Genomic DNA, 18,742 nt, shown 5'->3' on the forward strand with positions numbered 1-18,742 from the left:
CTTAGAGAAAAAAAAAAGCCCATTTTTTTTTTATTCTCCAGATACATACAGTACCTTAAAGCGGTAGTAAAGTCTGCCGTAGTTTCTTCTTTTTGGGGTCCCCAGGTGGTTTATGCTATAATGTACTAGTATGCTCAGCATACTAGCATATTATGGCACACTTACCTGTCAAGCTGAGCCCTCCAGCTCTGCGTTGTGATGGATCCGGCGGGTTCTAGGTGCTTCCATCTTCACTCGGCCATCCTTCTGGGTTCTGTGCCTTTGGTCGCTTGAATGACTGGGTCGCAATGACATCACTCCCACGCATGCGCACAAGAATTAGATAGCAACAGCACAGATCGGGGGCTGTAAATGTTTACTGAGCTGCGCATGTGGCAGGAGGAAGTCTGTATGACAGAAGAGACGGCTACGGTCTCCTTTGTCATACATACTCTGCCTGTCAGCAACTTTTCACAACGTTGACTTTACTACCAATTTAAAGCTGAACTCCAGGAATCATACAAGAAAATACTCTTGCAACCCTAAGACTAAGGTACATGCTCATTAAGTCTATGGGTGGTAGAAGATGTAGTACTTATCTTATTCCTTGCTTAAACAGGCTTCAGCACCCCCCTCTTCGACACCCACTTCGGCAAGCCTTGGCATCCTCATGTACAACACAGGGCTGTTGGTCCTGCATTGTATGTGATGAGGTCAGCGTGCAACCGACAGCTGTAACACCTCAGAGAAGAAGTTCTAGGGGACGGTTCGCAGCACAGAGGAAGCTTGCTGCATTGAGAAGCGAGACAGGAGTAACAGCATTTTCCTCTACCCCTAGACTTGACCAGCATCTCACTCTTGCTGCGCAAGGTTTTTTTTTTTTTTTGTGCAGTTCCTGGAGTTTAGCTTTAATTTCAGGTGACTTCTGGTCAGTGCAGTGACATTATTATTATTATACAAGATTTATATAGCGCCAACAGTTTGTGCAACGATTTACAACATCGGGGAAGACAGTACAATTACAATACAATTCAATACAGGAGGGATCAGAGGGCCCTGCTTGTTAGAGCTTACAATCTAGAAGGGAGGGTCAAGTGGAGTAGCTGTGGGGGATGATCAGATGGACAAAATGAAAATACAGTTGTTAGGTGTGGGTAGAGTAGGCTTCTCTGAAGAGAAGGGTTTTCAGGGATCGTCTAAAAGCTAATAGAGTAGGAGATAGACGAGCAGATTGGGGTAAGGTATTCCATAGGCTTGGAGAGGTTCTGGAAAAGTCCTGGAAATGAGCATGGGAGGAGGTGATGAGAGAGCTAGAGCAGGAGGTCTTGAGAAGAACGAAGAGAACGATTAGGTTGGTATTTTGAGACTAGGTTAGTGATGTAGCTGGGGGCAGAGTTGTGGATGGCTTTGTAGGTAGTTGTTAGTATTTTGAATTTAATTAGTTGGGTGAGCGGAAGCCAGTGGAGGGATTGACAGAGAGGAGTAGCAGAGACAGAGCGGTTGGTAAGTCTGGCAGCAGCATTCATGATGGACTGAAGGGTGGGATAGGGTATGCAGAGGTAGGCCAATGAGTAGGGAGTTGCAGTAGTCGAGGTGAGAGATAACCAGGGAGTGGATTAAGAGCTTTGTTGTGTCATTGGTTGGAAAGGGGCGTATTTTGGAGATGTTCCGGAGGTTGAGGCGGCAAGATTTGGACAGTGATTGGACATGGGGCTTAAAGGAGATTTCAGAGTCCAGGACTACTCCTAGTACCTTGGCATGTGGGGATGGGCTGATAGTTGTGCCATCAATTTTGACCGAGAGATCAGGGGAAAAGGCACGTGGGGGAGGAAAAATGATAAGTTTGGTTTTGGATAGATTAAGTTTGAGGAAGTGGTGTGACATCCAGACTGATATATCTGAGAGTAAAATAGTGATATGTGAGGAGACTATAGGGGTGTGTTGAGGGGTAGAGAAATAGATTTGGGTGTCATCAGTGTTGAGGTGGTATTTGAAGCTGACCCAGGGAGGAGGTGTAGACTGAAAATAGGAGAGGTCCAAGAACAGAACCTTGGGGGACCCCAACAAAGAAAAGAAGAGGAGAGGAAGCAGTAAAATTGTAGGTAACGCTAAAGGTGCGGTTAGATAAGTAGGTACAAAACCAGCGAAGAGTACAGCCATGGAGACCAAAGGCATGGAGTTTTTTTGAGGAGGAGGGGGTGGTTAACCGTATCGAAGGCAGCTGAGAAGTCCAGAAGTAAGAGTACAGAATGGTGTCCCTTAGTTTTGGCCATTAGTAGATTGTTTGTTAGTTTTAGGAGAGCAGTTTCTGTGGAATGTTGAGGACGAAATCCAGACTGAAGGGGATCAAGAAGGCTATTATCAGCGAGGTGGACGCTCAGGTCGGTTGTAGGCTAGACGTTCAAGGAGTTTGGATAAAAAGGGGAGCAAGGAGATGGGGCGTAGGTTGTTAAGATTGGATGGGTCCAGTGAGGGCTTTTTAAGTATGGGGCGGATAGGTGCATGTTTTAAGGAATTGGGGAAGATGCCAGAAGAGAGGGAGAGATTGAAGATGTGGGTTAGAGAGTGTAGAATAGAGCTAGAGGGAGGCTGTAGCATTTGCGAGGGAACAGGATCCAGAGGGCAGGTGGTAAGATGGACATTAGCAAGTAATTTAGCAACCTCTTCTATAGTGGTGGGGTTGAAAGAGGGAAGTAATAATTGTACCTGTGGACATGAGGTGTAAGGCATGGAGGGTGTCTGAACAGTAGAGATCTCCTTGCTAATTGTATCAATCTTCTGTTTGAAGTGATTGGCGATCTGAGCAGTGAGTGAGTTGGTGCGTGGAGGCAGAGGAGGGCGAAGTAGAGAGTTGAAGGTAGAGAAGAGTTGACGGGGACGGGATGATAAGTTTTTAACGAGGGTGATGAAATAGGTCTGCTTGGCAGTGATTTATACTGGCTGAAATCTTTCTGGGACTTCGTCTTACGCCACAGGTGCTCGAGAGCTCGGCTGTGTTTTTTCAGACTTATAGTGTGATCTGTTTGCCAGGGTTGAAGGGGGCGGGGCCTGACTGTGTGTGTAGTGAGGGGGGCCAGTGTGTCCGGTGAGGCTAGAAGTGAAGTGTTGTAGACAGAAGTGGCTAGGTTGGTGCAGAACAGAGGTGCTATTTTGTCATAGAGGTGTTCAGTAGCAGAGTAGAGAAGAGAAGGGTTGAGATGGCGAAGGTTTCTACGGGTAACCATTAGGTATATGGAGGGCGAAGAGGCAGAGATGAGGGAGAGAGTGAAGTTAATAAGGTAGTGATCAGAGAGAGGGTAAGTATAGTTGGAGAGGTTGCATGCAGTGCATAGGTGGGAAAAGACGAGGTCAAGGGTGTTGCCTTCAGAGTGAGTAGGAGCATGTATCCATTGCTTCAGGTCAAAGGAGGAGGTTAGAGTGAGAAGTTTGGAAGTTGCAGGAATGTTAGTATTAGTAGGGATGTTGCAGTCCTCCAGAATGATTGTGGGGATTTCAGAAGAGAGAAAGTAGGGTAGCCAGGCAGAGAAGTCATCAAGAAAGGATGATACTGGACCAGGGGGCCGGTAAATCACAGCTATCCTTAGAGAAACTGGGTAAAAGAGACGAATGCAGTGCGCCTGAAATGAAGAGAGTGACAGAGAGGGAGGTGGGTGAAGTACTTGAAAGGTGCTATGTGGGTCTAAAAGGATTCCAACAACCCCTCCTTTGCGTCCACTGAGTCTGGGGGAGTGAGTCCAGAGAAGACCACTGTGGGATAGAGCAGCAGAAGACGCAGTGTCCGATTCGTGAAGCCAGGTTTTGGTAATGGCAAGTAGATTAAATGAGTTAGCGATAAAGAGATCGTGGAGGGAGGCGAGTTTATTACAGAAAGAGCGAGCATTCCAAAGGGCGCAAGAGAAAGGGAGTCTGGTCTTGGGAAGAAGAGAAATGGGAACTAGATTGTGTGCATTGCGGGTGCAGCCAGAGGGTGTACGATAATGGGCGTGTTGAGTACAGTTAGATGAAGGAGGCCCAGGATTTGGGGAAACATCACTAGAAGATAGGAGAAGCAGAAGGGTGAGGGAGGTAATGTGGGGGTGCGATTTATATGAGGGGACATGCCCCAGTGGTTTGGAGTATTGGGCGTGTGGATTTAGAATTAGCCAGTTGATGAGTGCAGGAATATGGAGAGGACAGAAGTGAGGGTGATATATATAAGGTGTGGGGTGGAGAGGAGGGGTGCAGGAGAGATAATTTAAGGATAGAAGACACAGCTGTCAGAAGGAGTGGTAGACATTGAATTTTGGAAGGGGGAGGAAGAGCTGAAAGTGTAAACAAGGTCACCTGTATTGTATGTTTCAAGGTGTTTTCTTGTGTTCCTTCGCTGAAGTGCAGAGTCAGAAGTGCTCCCACTTTGAGGAAAAAAACCTCATCTGCAAACATGCCACCCCTTGGCAAACGTGCCTTTCCCAAAGGGGATGCTTAGTTATATACTGCTAGCAATGGGGGTAGGGTGCTTCTAATTGCTAATCAGGGACTTAATAAAACAAAGCTGGCTATGCCGAGAAAAATTCTCACTTCAGAAACAGACTTATTTATAGGTTCTTAGCTAATAAAGATAAGGAGGCCATAATTTAAGGAAAGGCATGGGGGGGGGGACAAAAATAGCAATGTGGACAATCAACAGATGTTTAAGCAAAAGAGCATACCAAAGTTAAGAGACATAGGAGACATCAAGTTCTTCATCTTCTGTGCCAGCAGCAGAGTGGCCGGTCCTTACTGTGATCCCAGGCTGAGGGGATAGACCTTCCCTCCAGGGGGCGGGTCCATGACAGCGCGGATCAGTGTTTCTCAACTCCATACCTCAAGGCTCCCCCAACAGGTCATGTTTTCCATTATTTTGCACAGATGATTTGATCAGTTTCAGTGCCTTCGTAATTACCACAGCCGTTTTCATCTGAGGGAAATCCTGAAAACATGACCTGTTGGGGCACCTTGAGGACTGGAGTTGAGAAACACTGGTCTGGACTCACAGGAGGCGAGTAGAATGACATTGGCCATCATTCAACCCAGAGGAGTTTTTTTTTTTTTTTTTTAAGGGGACAGCATCAAAATAAAAAAGGTGAGTTTTTTTTTTTTTTTTTTTTTTTTTTAATGCAAAGCCATTTTTTGTTTTTAAATAGCTGGAGTTTAGCATTTAAAGGGCCAATTTAGACAAAACTGATAGTTCAGTATTTGGTAGAAGCTAGAAAATTAACGTTTCTTCTATTTCTTGGGGACAGTATTGGTGAAATCCCTGCACAGCGGCTTTGCCCATTTTGAGAGGCTCCCACTATCCCTGCTGGATTGTTTCTTTTTTTTTTTGAATATTCTGAAGAATGTCACAGGAGGATCTGGGCACACAAGGGTGGGCCGGAACAACCAAAACTCCCAGAGGGACAGGACCAAAGTCAGGAATTACAGCAGGGAGAGCTCAATGGTTCTAGCATCCAAGACATATAGGGAGCCAGGGACGGACTCAGTTTTCGGTGGAAAGACCTTTTAACAGAACCTTGTAAATTGTATCACACCCGCACAAAGTATACTCCTCACCGCCATTAGTGCAGCCTGGTTGTATCGTCTCAGAGATGCCCCGGCAGACTTGGCCATGTGACTGCGGTTCTGGGAATCATGAAGAGATTGAGAAGTTCCCCTTTTTGCTCGCACTGTGTACCGGTGGAAGGTCTTGTGTTTGAACACCTCCTTCCTGTATAAGCAAGACAAAAAAAACACAATGAGATTAATAAAAAAAAAAAAAAAAAAAAAAAAAAAGGAAGAAGGAAGGAATAAGAATATAGGTACATCTAACCAAAGCTGTCCTCACGTTACAACCTGAGAGGGCAGAGCTTTGCAAATCTTTGCTTTATAGTCTATCGGCCAGATGCACATCCAGAACTGCTGGCGTATAGTGCGACACTGTGCTATGGTGGGAAGAAAGTGAAACGTTTTTAAAATACATACCGGTCCACCTGTTAAATGAATGGTATAGTTGACATCAAAAGGATGTTTACAAGCATTATGCATCCAATAATAAATTCCCTGTTTTTTTGTATTTCAATATGAAAGTTACCTGGGTGTGTGGACCGGGACTGAGCTCAAGTAACCCATTTAATAAATTATTTTTATTGTACTTTGTAAAGCGTAATGCCGCGTACACACGGTCGGATTTTCCGACGGGAAAATGTTGGATGCGAGCTTGTTGTCAGAAAGTCCGACTGTGTGTACGCTCCATCGAACATTTGCTGTCGGATTTTCCGCCAACAAATGTTTGATAGCAGGTTCTCAAATTTTTCGCCAACAAAACTCTGTTGTCGGAAAGTCTGATCGTGTGTACACAAGTCCGTCGCACGAAAGCTCACGCACGCTCAGAATCAAGCAGAAGGAGCCACACTGGCTATTGAACTTGCTATTTCTCGGCTCGTCATATGTCTTGTACGTCACCGCGTTCCCACGATCGGAATTGTTGGTCAACATTTGTGTGACCGTGCGTATGCAAGACAAGTTTGAGCCAACAACCTTCGAACAAAAATCCATGGTTTTGTTGGCGCAAAGTCCGTCTGTACGCGGCATATGGGTACATTCACATCACCGATTTGCAGTGGCCAGGGGCAGCCACTGTCAGAAGTGGTAGATTTTGCTGCCAGTTGTAAACACTGCATGCGAACAGCTGCAGCTGTCAGATTTGTACAAATCAATGGCAGGCACTGCTGCTGTTTGCCTGTATCCACTCATCCAAGTGGTTACATGTGAATACTGACCCTGGGCGCACCTAGTGTGCATCCAGGGTCGGCATTTCTGCTGGGTTTTGGCTGCAGGCAATCAACCAGTTTGTATGAGAGTGTTATTGTGTCCAGAGGTGGCATTTAATCACCTCTGAACGCAGCAAACTAAAGCCGGCTATAGATGGTGCGATTTTCTTTTCTGCAACCATGGGTTGCAGCAAAGAAAGTCACTCAATTCCCCCATCAACACAATCAGTGTTGATGGGGGGGAAATCCCTCTTGCTAAGCTATTGTGTTCTCACCAGCAGGGGGGCCATGACGGCTGGCAGAACACACAGTGATTATTGCTAGCAACTATAGCCACTGGCAATAATCACATAAAATATCCAACAGGCTGGTTGTACCCAAGTTGATTGATCAACTTGGGTACAATCAATCTGTCCATACATGGTTCAAACCTCAGCCAGTCCCTACTAATCCAGCTGAGATTCAAAACATCTATGGCCAACTTAATGCGGAGTTCCGCTCGGTTTTGTGTTTGCCAAAAGTCAGCAGCTACAAAAAGTGTAGCTGCTGACTTTTAATAAAACACACACTCACCTGTCCCACAGTCCAGCGATGCAGCCGCCCGAACCCTCGGTTCTCTCTGCTGCCAGCATCACAAGTGTGGGCATCTGGCTGTGAAATGTGGCATGTGAGGGGGGTTAGGAGTCCTTAAAGCGGAAGTTCCACTTTTGAGTGGAACTCTGCTTTAACTGCACATATTCAGCCATGTAAATGTAGCCTTAGTCTAAGACTCACCAGACATGAGGACCCCTTGGCGTGGGTGGCGAGCTTACATATTTTGGCCAAAATACAATTAAATGATACTTTCTGCCACTTTAAAAGGCAATACAATAAGGGGAAAGAAAGTGTGTATAGATATCCTCACCCCTTAAACACTGTGCCAGCAAAATGTCCTCCTCCAGCCATAAGAATCACCACTGTTGGTTGGTCCTGCAGACACTTTACACAGCTCAGTAGCTGTTCTGGGCTCACTTCCATGTCCTGAAATACACTAATAACACTGAAATACACTATAATAACTGACTAGTGTTGAGCTGTCCATATGTGGCAGTCACTGTGAATTTACCTTTGTTACCCCCAGCACACAGCGGTACACGGAGAGCAGTTTCCCCTGACCATTCCTGAACAGGACCCTTTGGGAGCGGTTTGGATGACCCAAGTCCAGAGAGGACTCTAAACTGGACTCGAGGGACGTTCTTGAATCCTCTTCATCTGAGCTCTCCGAATCTGAGCCAGAAATACTGGACACATCCCCTGCAAGAGAGCAAAATCAGATTTCTAGCCACAATCCTCGTTACCCTTCACCCGTATCCTGCGTTCTGCCCGGTCCACCTGCCCCTTGTCATGTCCATCATTCTAACCATCTCACCTTCCTGCGTCTTGTTCTGGAAGTCTTCCTCACTCAGAACGCCTGCCCCCTTGATTCTCCGTTTCAGATTAAAGCGATGCCAGTCCAAAGTGTAATGTTCTTTCTTTAAAAAGGAAATATACAGAGAGGAATGTATTTATTTTTAACAGAAAAGTTTTATTTATCTCCAAAATAAAAAGAGATGACACATATACAAAGAACCATAAAAGGCACACAGTTCACTTAGAGAGTCCAATACAGAACAACAATATTGCAGTGTGCTTTACACATCTGGAGGATGCGAACAAGGCGGAGCTTTCCCTTTTGGGTGGAGCTCCGTTTTAAATGGGAGCAGACAGAATCTGGAGCAGTTGTACATGGCAACCAGTTTCTATCTATTATTTTCAAAGTTTAACTGAACAAGCTGAGGATAGAAGCTGATTGTTTGCCATGGACAGCTACTCCAGATTCTGTCTGCTCCCGTTTTGATAAAATTTTCCCCCATAGTCTTTTAAATACGCATGTAAAAAGAGTTGATCTTGATGGAAATAATCTTTTCAGGGTGTACAAATCTCAATTCTATGTATCGTTTGTAAATTTATATGAATACAGGCGCAGTGATATTTGCTCATTAGATACCAAGACTTTGCACTGCTGTAAAATGGTTTTGCTTTCCAGCTTTATATTACAATGCAAAGCTATGGGGGAGATTTACTAAAACTGGTGCACAAGAATCTGGCGCAGCTGTGCATAGTGACTAATCAGCTTCTAACTTCAGCTTGTTCAATTAAGCTTTGTCAATAAAACCTGGAAGCTGATTGGTTACTATTAGGGTTGCACCGATACTAGTATCAGTGCCGATACCGAGTATTTGCACTCGTGCAAATGCACCGATACTTTCAGGCTCGGTTCTTTGAGCTGTCAGCGGGTCTCCCCTGTGTTAAAGGAGTTCGGTAATTGGAGCTGTCAAAAAAAAAAAAAAAAAAAAAAGCAGCTGGTTGCAAGGTTATTAATGTTTATTAACAACATTGCTCAGCCCTGAAACACTAAAATAAAAAGAAACATTATTTCTTTTAGTATATTTCTGTTTCTTCATCTGCAGATCAAAGGAACAAATGTTCCTATGTTTAACCGTTTAATAACCCTTAACTCCCCATTCTCCTCTAATTATTATTTTCCTGCTTTTTTTTTCCTTTTGTTCATGCCTATTTTATAAACGATAAACAATTAAAACTTTTTTTTTTTTGTTTGCTTTGTTAGTGAATATTTTTACACATATATATTAACATATATTTACACGTTTCACATTGAAAAAACGCTAAATTAAAATCAATTTCATTTGTAAATAACTTTTCAATGCTTTGTACCATTGCTGACAGCTGAAGTTAAAACAAAACAGTTGCGGTAGGTATCGGTAATTGGTATTGGCGAGTACTAAAAAAAAATAAAAAAAATAAAAAGTATCGGTGCTTGTACTCATTGTAAAAAAATTAGTATCGGTGCATCCCTAGTTACTATGCACAGCTGCACCAGATCACCTTTGTAACATGTTCTCACTGCTGCAGCCGCTCCCCGTTGTCCTCTCTCCCTGTGACAGCAGTACGGGGGAGATGTTCCCTGTACTAGCTGTCACTTTTTGAAACCAGCGAGGCCGTGCGAGTCTCCGTCCACACTGCTACATCATTCATTCACAGAGCTCCGTGTACGAATGAACTACAAGTCCCGACAACCTTTGCGGCTGTCGGGTTGTAGTTCTCAATGAACTACCATGCGATGTAGTAGGTTCATTAAATCTTCCTGCCAGTATGAAACAGTTTTGGCCGTACGATGTATGGGGCAGACAGCTCTCACTGACATTCTGCAGGAGATCTGCCGATCACTGGTGCAATGCTTTCCAGACTCCTAAAAAAATAAATACATTTAAAGTAAATGCAAATTTTTTTTTATCTGCAACCTCTCCATGCAGTGTAGTGCGCTCTATGATCACTGAGTCCATGGGACTCGGCTGATCACAGATCCGAGTAAAAGGCTGATCCCAGGCCTTTACCACGTGATCAGCTGTCAGGCAATGATAGCTGATCACATGAAGTCAGCAATTGGCTTTTTTTCCCCTCACGCTAAAAGTGTGAGGAGAAAAACAATAAGTCGATTGCTCGCTTGTGTAAAAGGGACACCGACAGTCACTGCTGCTAAACAGTGCCCACCAGTGCCACCTATCAGCGCCCCCTATCAGCGCCCCCTATCAGCCCACATCAATAAAAAGGATGAAAAAAAATTACCTGTTTGCAAAATTTTATAACAAACTATAAAAACTTAGCAAAAAATAAAAATGTGTGTGAAAAAAAAAAAAGTGCTAGAAATTTCATATAGGTACAGTGTTGCATGACCGAGCAATTGTCATTCAAAAGAGTGACAGCGCTGAAAACTGAAAATTGGCCTGGGCAGGAAGGGGGTATATGTGCCCAATAAGCAAGTGGTTAAGGCTCATTCACACCACATGCACTGGGCTGCATTACTCCAAGCAGTGTCAAGCCAAATACCATTAATTTCAATGGTGCCCATTTAAACCAATGCCCTGCATAGGAAAAAGTTGGGGGAAAAAAAAAATTTGGACAGGATGCCCAATATCAGATTAAGTATTATAAGTGGACATCGGATCCACATATCTATATGCACAATCAGACAATCATCCAGTGCATATACTTACATATAGTCAGTAAGGTTGAATAAAGACACAAGTCCATCCAGCTCAACCAGTGGTGTGTGTGTTTTTATGTCAATAGTAAATTGTATATCTCTGTACGTTGTGATCGTTAAGATGCCCATCTAATAGTTTTTTTTTTTACACTATCAACGTTCCCTGCTGATACCGCTGCTTGTGGAAGAGAATTCAACATCCTTACCGCTCTGACAGTAAAAAACCCTCTACGCAGTTTAAGGTTAAACCGCTTCTTTTCCAATTTCAATGAATGGCCACATGTCTTTTTAAACTCCCTCCCACTGAAAAGATTTTTCCCTGTGTTAGGGTCACCAGTACAATATCTGTACATCGCTATCATATCCCCTCTCACTCTTCTCCAGAGAGAATGAGTTTAATGCTTGTAGTCGTTCCTCATAGCTGAGATCCTTCATTCCCTTTATTAGTTTTGTTGCCCTTTTCTGAACTCTCTCCAGTTCCAGTACATCCTTCCTGAGGACTGGTGCCCAGAACTGGACAGCATACTCTAGGTGCGGCCGGACCAGAGTCTTTTAGAGTGGGAAAATTTTCATTCAGTATGGAGAGGGAAAGAAAAATCTAATTGGATAGGCAACAGAGTACACCTCTTCCAGATAGGGTGAAAGTTGAGCTCAACTGTTTTAAATAGCTCTCTAATTTAGAGAAAGGAAATAAACACAGAGCCATACATGTGTCTTCTGAAAGGAATCCAAATAACAGTTACCTGTTCCTCTCTGCTGTCAAACGTGGACTGACAAGTAGTGCAGCTCATCCGATTTGAAATTTCCAGGATGCTGGATCCTCTGCTTTCCGAATTTTCTAAATGAAAATAACTACATGTTGTAAAAAAATATAATAATCAGGTATGCACGGCATGACTCAACTTTGAGCTGACCTCCGGCCTTCCCTTCAGTCTTGCACAGTTGTACAGACTCCCCTCCTGGACTGAAATGGCTTACTCCGATTTCCCTGCACACTGTGAGCTTCTCACAATGTGCGGTAGAAGATGTGGCATATTAGATAGAGCCGGCTTCATATCCTGGCAGGAGGATGTCCAGCATCTTCTAGCCCTTTCCTCCCCTAGCCTGACTGTCTTGGGCCTACCCCCTTTCGATCACTGGCTTTAAGTTTTTCTCAATCATGGAGACTTAAACAGTCCATACATTATACACTTTTCTCATACAATTTTCTTATGATTTACCTTCAACTATATAGTATGAGGGCCTGCCTGGTTGCATACAAATGGAAAGTGTTTTGGTGTGACCTCATATTATATGGTTTTGGTAAATCTAATGGAAAATCGTACAAGAAAATAGTATAATGTATGGACAGCCTTAGAGTCCTTTCACACTAGGGGCCGCTCCGGATTAGCCGTAAAGCGCCACTCGTTTTAGCAGCGCTTTAGTGCTGTTTTAGCGGCGCTTTTCGGCCGCTAGTGGGTCACTTTTAACCCCAAAGAAGGGGTTAAAAGCACCCATTTTGCCGCGTTCCCGAATCACTTTTCAGGCGCTTCGGAAGGGCTGCCCATTCATTCCAATGGGCAGGGTGTCTTGGGAGCGCTGTATACAGTGCTCCCAAACTGCCCCAAAGATGCTGCTTGCAGGTCTTTTCAGAATGTCCCGCAAGCGCACCGCCCCAGTGTGAAAAGTCACACTTGAATGAATGGGAGGTGGTTTTCAGGTGCTTAGCAGAGGCAATTTCCAGCGCTAAAGTGCCTGAAAACCGCCTCAGTGTGAATGCGGTGTAAAGCCTCGTACACCCGATCCAATTGTTGGCCAACAGAGCGTAAGACTTTTGTACGAAGGGCGTGTTCCAGGAACGTGTCTTGCATACTAACGGCACACAATTGTCGGTCAACAAACACGAACGTAGTGACGTACTACGTGAGATTTCAGCTCTTGAGCGCCACCCTTTGGGCACCTTCTGCTAATGTCGTGTTTGGTCTTTTGGACTTTTGTGTGACGGACTTGTGTACTGACCATCAGAAAATCTGACAACAGACCGTTGTCCACGGAAAATTTACTAGCCTGCCATCCAACATTTGTTGGCTGAAAGTTGGACAACAATTGTCTGAAGGAGCGTACTAACGGTCGGATTTTAGGCCAACAGTCTGTCATCATACAATTCCCTGCCGAAAATGCGATCGTGTGTACGAGGCTTTAGACTCTTATGTGGGCGTTACCTGGGGCGGTCTCCATCAAAAGCAGCCTGCCTGGGAACTCCCACTTCTCCAGACTGAAATCCACCCATCAAGGCATTTTGATATTTGCATAACTCCACCCAAGAGCCAGCCCACTGCTTGCATAAGGTCTAAGGCTGCAATCACACCTGAGCGTTTTAAGCTCATAAAACGCCTAAAAATAACGCCTGAAACAAGCCCAACAAGCAAAATCCCATTTATTTCAATGGCACCTGTTCACCTGAAGCAAAACGCCTGAAAAACGCCCTAAGCTCAAAAAAGAACAGGAGCTTCTTTGGGGCAGATTACAGGCGTTTTTCTGCCTTTTACATTGGTGACCTGAACAAAATTGCGGTAAAAATGCGCGACTTTGAACTGCTCAGGTGTGAATGCAGCCTTAGGGTTCTTGAGAGGAGTACTGAGGCAGGGGGGCGTGACGTTTTCAGGAAGCTATGTACAGCCCCCCTGTAGCCCCTTCTACCAGCCATAATCTGCCTGCTTTGTATAGAGAAGCACAGAAACCCAACTGGGTCCAGAATAAGGTGTGTATTAAAAAAGATTAATAGTTTTACTTTAAAATTTCATTAGCAGATTAGGGGAATTAGGATGCAGAGAAGACAAAATATAAGCAAATTTAAGGTCTTCACCGCCATCACCGGCATTACATAAGCACTGCTCAGTCTGGGAGGGAGGAGCTTCTCTCCACCAGAAGAGAAAATGAAGGATCTGCAATTTTACCAGACTGTCCTGTAGACTGCAAGAAAAAGTTTTTTTTTTTCCTGCTATTCATTCTATTGAATGCAAAAAAAACAGATCCCTTGAACAGTATAATTCTTGCCAACACAGACAGTTCTTTTTTCAGTTACCTCCATACACAGGTCTGTCCATGGTTTTCAGCCTCTCTCCCTATTGAGATGCAGAGAATTATAAAGCAGAGTGTAGATTCTTACCTGGAAGTTTCTGTTTATCTTCCGCAAATCCCTCTTTTGCATTTTTATTATTATTCAGGAAAAGTTCCGAGAACAAATCACTTTCTGGGTTCAGGTCAAAGAGGCACAAGGTCTGTGATCCGGGGGACCTGCCAACATGGTTTAGAGAAGAGCATAAGAAGAAGAAGAAAGCATGTCATCAATTAACCACTTCAGCCCCGAGAAGGATTTACCCCCTTAATGACCAGGCCATGCTTGCGCGGTCGTGCGACAGCTGTACCCAAAATGCCACACCCCCCCCCCCCCCAAATAGAGCTTTCTTTTGGTGGTATTTGATTACCTCTGTGGTTTTTATCATGTGCCCTATTAACAAAAAAGACTGACAATTTTGAAAAAAAAAATATCTTTTTTACTTTCTGCTATAATACATATCCAAAAAAAATAAATAAATAAATAATAATAATAAAATATATATATATATATATATTTTTTTTTGGATATGTATTATAGAAGAAAATAAAAAAAATATATTTTTTTACTTTTTGCTATAATACATATCCAAAATAATAATATTATATATATATATATACACACACACACACACACACACACACACACATATACATATACACACACATATACTAATTTATTCATTAGTATATGTATTCTGCTACATATTTTTGTTAAAAAAAAAATATTTGCAATAAGTGTAAATTGACTGGTTTGTGCAAAAGTTATAGCATCCACAAAATAGGGGAAAGATTTTTTTTTTTTTAATTTTTTATTGTTTTTGGCGGGGGATCAGCGTTTTTTAGCAGGACTACAACATTGTGGTGAACAAATCTGACCCTAAGTGACGCCAATACAGTGATCAGTGCTATAAAAATGCACTGATCACTGTATAAATGGCACTGGCAGGGAAGGGGATAACACTGGGGGGGGGGGGGGGGTGATCAAGGGGTTAAGTGTTCCCTAGGGAGATGCTTTCAGGGGGACGGACTGACTGGGAGTAGAGAGAGATCGCTGTCCTGATCACTAGGAACAGCTGATCTCTACCCTGTCAGAACGGGGATCCGCCTTGTTTACATGGGCAGATCCCCATTCTGCCTCCCTTTACCACGATATCGGGAGGCCGGTAAACATCGAGTCCGCCAGACCTGCGAGCAAGCTCCCACGGCACGTGCGCCCACTGTATCTAATGCATGGACCGACGTACAGGTACGTCGGCTCGCGCAGCCGGGCCATTCTGCCACAGTATATGTGCGGTGGGCGGTCCGGAAGTGGTTAATAAAGTAACTAAAACCAAAACTTTTTTTAACAGATCTGGATAGAATAGGGAAGCTTTGAATCCCCTGTCAGGTTTTAGTTGCAGTCTGTGTCCCTGCTAGGGAAGCTCACTCTCTCAAACCGTTCTGGTCACGAATGTCACCGGGAATGAAAATAATTTTGAGTTGCCACCAGAACAGGAAGAGAGGCGAAAACTTCCAATGGGGACACCAGTTCCCGAGACCACTAAGAAAATATTTCCCTTATATTTGAAAGATATTCTCTCACTTCTTGTTGAGTCAATAGGAAGTGAAGAGAAATTTCCCTAATGAGACACAGATGGCAAAAAGAAAAAAAAAAAAAAAATTGATAGTGGTTTTAAAACTCCCTTTGGCCAATTTCACACTGGGGCGCTGGCGATAAAGCGCCGCAATTTTTAGTGGCGCTTTACCGTCATTTTTGCGGCCCTTTTCGGCTGCTAGCAGGGTGCTTTTAACCCCGGCTGAAAGAGGGTTAAAAACGCCCGAAAAGTACCGCTTTGCCGGCGCTGCCTATTGATTTAGATGGGCAGGGGCGCTGTAGGTGCGATGTATACACCGCTCCTACAGCGCCTCAAAGATGCGGCTTGCAGGACTTTTTTTGGCGTCCTGCCAGCGCACTGCTCCAGTGTAAAAGAACTCGGGCTATAGCGCCTGTAAAGCGTCTCAGTGTGAAAGCAGCCTTACTCTATCCAAAGTGAACAAAAAAAAAAAATGGCCTTTTTACCCTCTTCATCAACTTTCCCCCATCCATTCACCTTCTGCCCCCCTCTCACTAAATTTTCATTATTTTAAGGGGGGGGGGTTATACCTTTCTGGGGGGAGGGGGCTTGCTTCCTGGTTTCTCGCCCCGGGCTTGTTTGCAGTGCCTGAAGTCTTCTGGGATACCCAGGTCATGGATCTCAGGAGGCTGCAATGTAATCTACAGTGCATGTGTGTCATCCTGGGGTGGCTGCAGAACCCAAAAGAGACACAGTTGGCACCCCTGAGAACATCAGAACAGCTGCACAAGATTGGGTGTATTGCGCCCCCCCCATCCGGGCCATTGCTGGATCTCCAGGCATGCCAGAATATTTTGGTGCATACACTGGCTATAGAGATAAGGGGGGGGATAGGAAGGGGGTAGTGAAGATCCCCTTAATGAATGTTCTAAGCGGCACATGAGAAGTACATTTCCCTGATAGGGATGAATGTGAGTCCAAACCCACCTGAGCTATCCCACCAAGAAGCTGTCAAAGGCAACAACCAATCATATGGGGCATCCCCGCTCCACAGTCCTGCATTTGCAAAGGGTGTATATACACTCACCGGCCACTTTATTAGGTACATCTTGCTAGTACCGGGTTGGACCCTCTTTTGCCTTCATTCTTCATGGCATAGATACAACAAGGTGTTGGAAACATTCCTCAGAGATTTTGCTCCATAGTGACATGATAGCATCGCACAGTTGCTGCAGATTTGTCGGCTACAAATCCATGATGCCAATCTCCCATTCCACCACATCCCAAAGGTGATCTATTGGATGAGATGTGGTGAGTGTGGAGACCATTGGAGTACAGGGACCTCATTGTCCAGTGGTGAGATGATTGGAGCTTTGTGACATGGTGCATTATCCTGCTGGAAGGAGCCATCAGAAGATGGGGACACTGTAGTCATAAAGTAATGGACATGGTCAGCAACAATTCTCAGGTAGGCCGTGGGGTTTAAATGATGCTCAATTGGTACTAAGGGGCCCAAAGTGTGCCAAGAAAATATCCCCCCCACACCATTACACCCCCACCACCAGCCTGAACCGGTGATACAAGGCAGGATGGATCCATGCGCCAAATTCTGACCAGACCATCTGAATGTCACAGACTCATCAGACCAGGCAACGTTTTTCCAATCTTCTATTTGGTGATCCTGTGAGAATTGGAGCCTCAGTTTTCTGTTCTTAGCTGACAGGAGTGGCACCCGGTTTGGTCTTCTGCTGCTGTAGCCCATCTGCTTCAAGGTTTGATGTGTTGTGCATTCAGAGATGGTATTCTGCATACCTTGGATGTAACGAGAGGTTATTTGAGTTACTGTTGCCTTTCTATCATCTGGAACCAGCCTGCCCATTCGCTTCTGACATCAACAAGGCATTTTCCTCCACACAACTGCCGTTCACTGGATATTTTCTCTTTTTCCCACCATTCTCTGTAAACCCGAGAGATGGTTGTGTGTGAAAATTCCAGTAGATCAGCAGTTTTTGAAATACTCAGATCAGCCCGTCTGGCACCAACAACCATGCCACGTTCAAAGTCACTTAAATCCCCTTTCTTCCCCATTCTGATGCTCAGTTTGAACTTCAGCAAGTCGTCTTCACCGTCTAGTTGCTTAAGTGCATTGAGTTGCTGCCATGTAAGGATGGGCGCAGGCGTGTTGGCAAACCCCACGTGCCCGAGCCCACCAGGAAGCTGACACTACGCAGTGCTAATCACAGGCCATGAGACATTTCCTGGTCTCCGCAGCTGCGGATCGGGAAACGTCTCACTGCCTGTGATTAGCGCTGCGCAGTGTCAGCTTCCTGGCGGGCTCGGGGGACATGGGGGTTGCCAACACGCCCGAGCCAATCCTTACTGCCATGTGATTGACTGATTAGCAATTTGTGTTACCAAGCAATTGAACAGGTGTACCTAATAAAGTGGCCGGTGAGTGGATGTGTAACTGTGGGTAGGAATGGGCTCGGGCGTGTTCGAAATCCCACATGCCCGATCCCGCCAGGAAGCCGGCACTGTCCACCTCTAATCACAGGCAGTGGGATATTTCCTGGTCCGCAGCTACACAGATCGGGAAATGTCTCACTGCCCGTGATTAGAGGCAGGGATGCACCGATACCAGTACAAGTACCGATACTTTTTATTTTAGTACTCGCCGATACCAATTACCGATACCTACCGCAACTGTTTTGTTTTAACTTCAGCTGTTAGCAATGGTAGAAAGCATTGAAAAGTTATTTACAAATGAAATCGATTTTTTTTTTAATGTAGCGCTTTTTCAATGTGAAAATGTGTAAATATATGTTAATATATATATGTGTAAAAATATTCACTAACAAATCAAACAAAAAAAAAAGTACAAAAAAAAAAGTTTTAATTGTTTATAAAATAGAAGCGAACAAAAGAAAAAAAAAGCAGGAAAATAATAATTAAATGGAGGAGAATAGGGAGTTAATTAAGGCTGATTAGAGTAAATGAAGGGTTATTAAGGGGTTAAACAGAGGAACATTTGTTCATCCCTTTGATCTGCAGATGAAGAAACAGAAAGATACAAAAAGAAACAATGTTTCTTTTTATTTTAGTGTTTCAGAGGCTGAGCAATGTTGGTAATAAACATTTCCGGCTGCTTTTTTTTTTTTTTGGCAGCTCCAATGGACTTCTTTAACACAGGGGAGACCCGCTGACAGCTCAAAGAGCCGAGCCTGAAAGTATCGGTTTCAGGTGTCGGTGCATTTGCACGA

General features: G+C 44.3%; 1 protein-coding gene across 3 annotated transcripts in view; it reads right to left on the bottom strand.

Annotated features, from left to right (window-relative positions):
• Positions 1–18,742, bottom strand: part of ANKZF1 (ankyrin repeat and zinc finger peptidyl tRNA hydrolase 1) — a 55,090-nt gene that overhangs the window by 34,884 nt on the left and 1,464 nt on the right. For 2 of the 3 annotated variants that reach the window (XM_073634339.1, XM_073634338.1), the window contains exons 2-7: positions 13,979–14,106; positions 11,574–11,668; positions 8,155–8,257; positions 7,852–8,039; positions 7,651–7,766; positions 5,551–5,704 (exon numbers count right to left, since the gene is read on the bottom strand). In XM_073634339.1, the coding sequence (XP_073490440.1) occupies positions 5,551–5,704; positions 7,651–7,766; positions 7,852–8,039; positions 8,155–8,257; positions 11,574–11,668; positions 13,979–14,106 (784 nt within the window). Of the gene's footprint in view, positions 1–5,550; positions 5,705–7,650; positions 7,767–7,851; positions 8,040–8,154; positions 8,258–11,573; positions 11,669–13,978; positions 14,107–16,569; positions 16,836–18,742 lie in introns of those variants that run through there. The other variant, XM_073634340.1, reaches the window with a different exon arrangement.

This window comes from Aquarana catesbeiana, linkage group LG06, assembly GCF_042186555.1.
Source record: "Aquarana catesbeiana isolate 2022-GZ linkage group LG06, ASM4218655v1, whole genome shotgun sequence".
Classification (NCBI taxonomy): domain Eukaryota; kingdom Metazoa; phylum Chordata; class Amphibia; order Anura; family Ranidae; genus Aquarana; species Aquarana catesbeiana.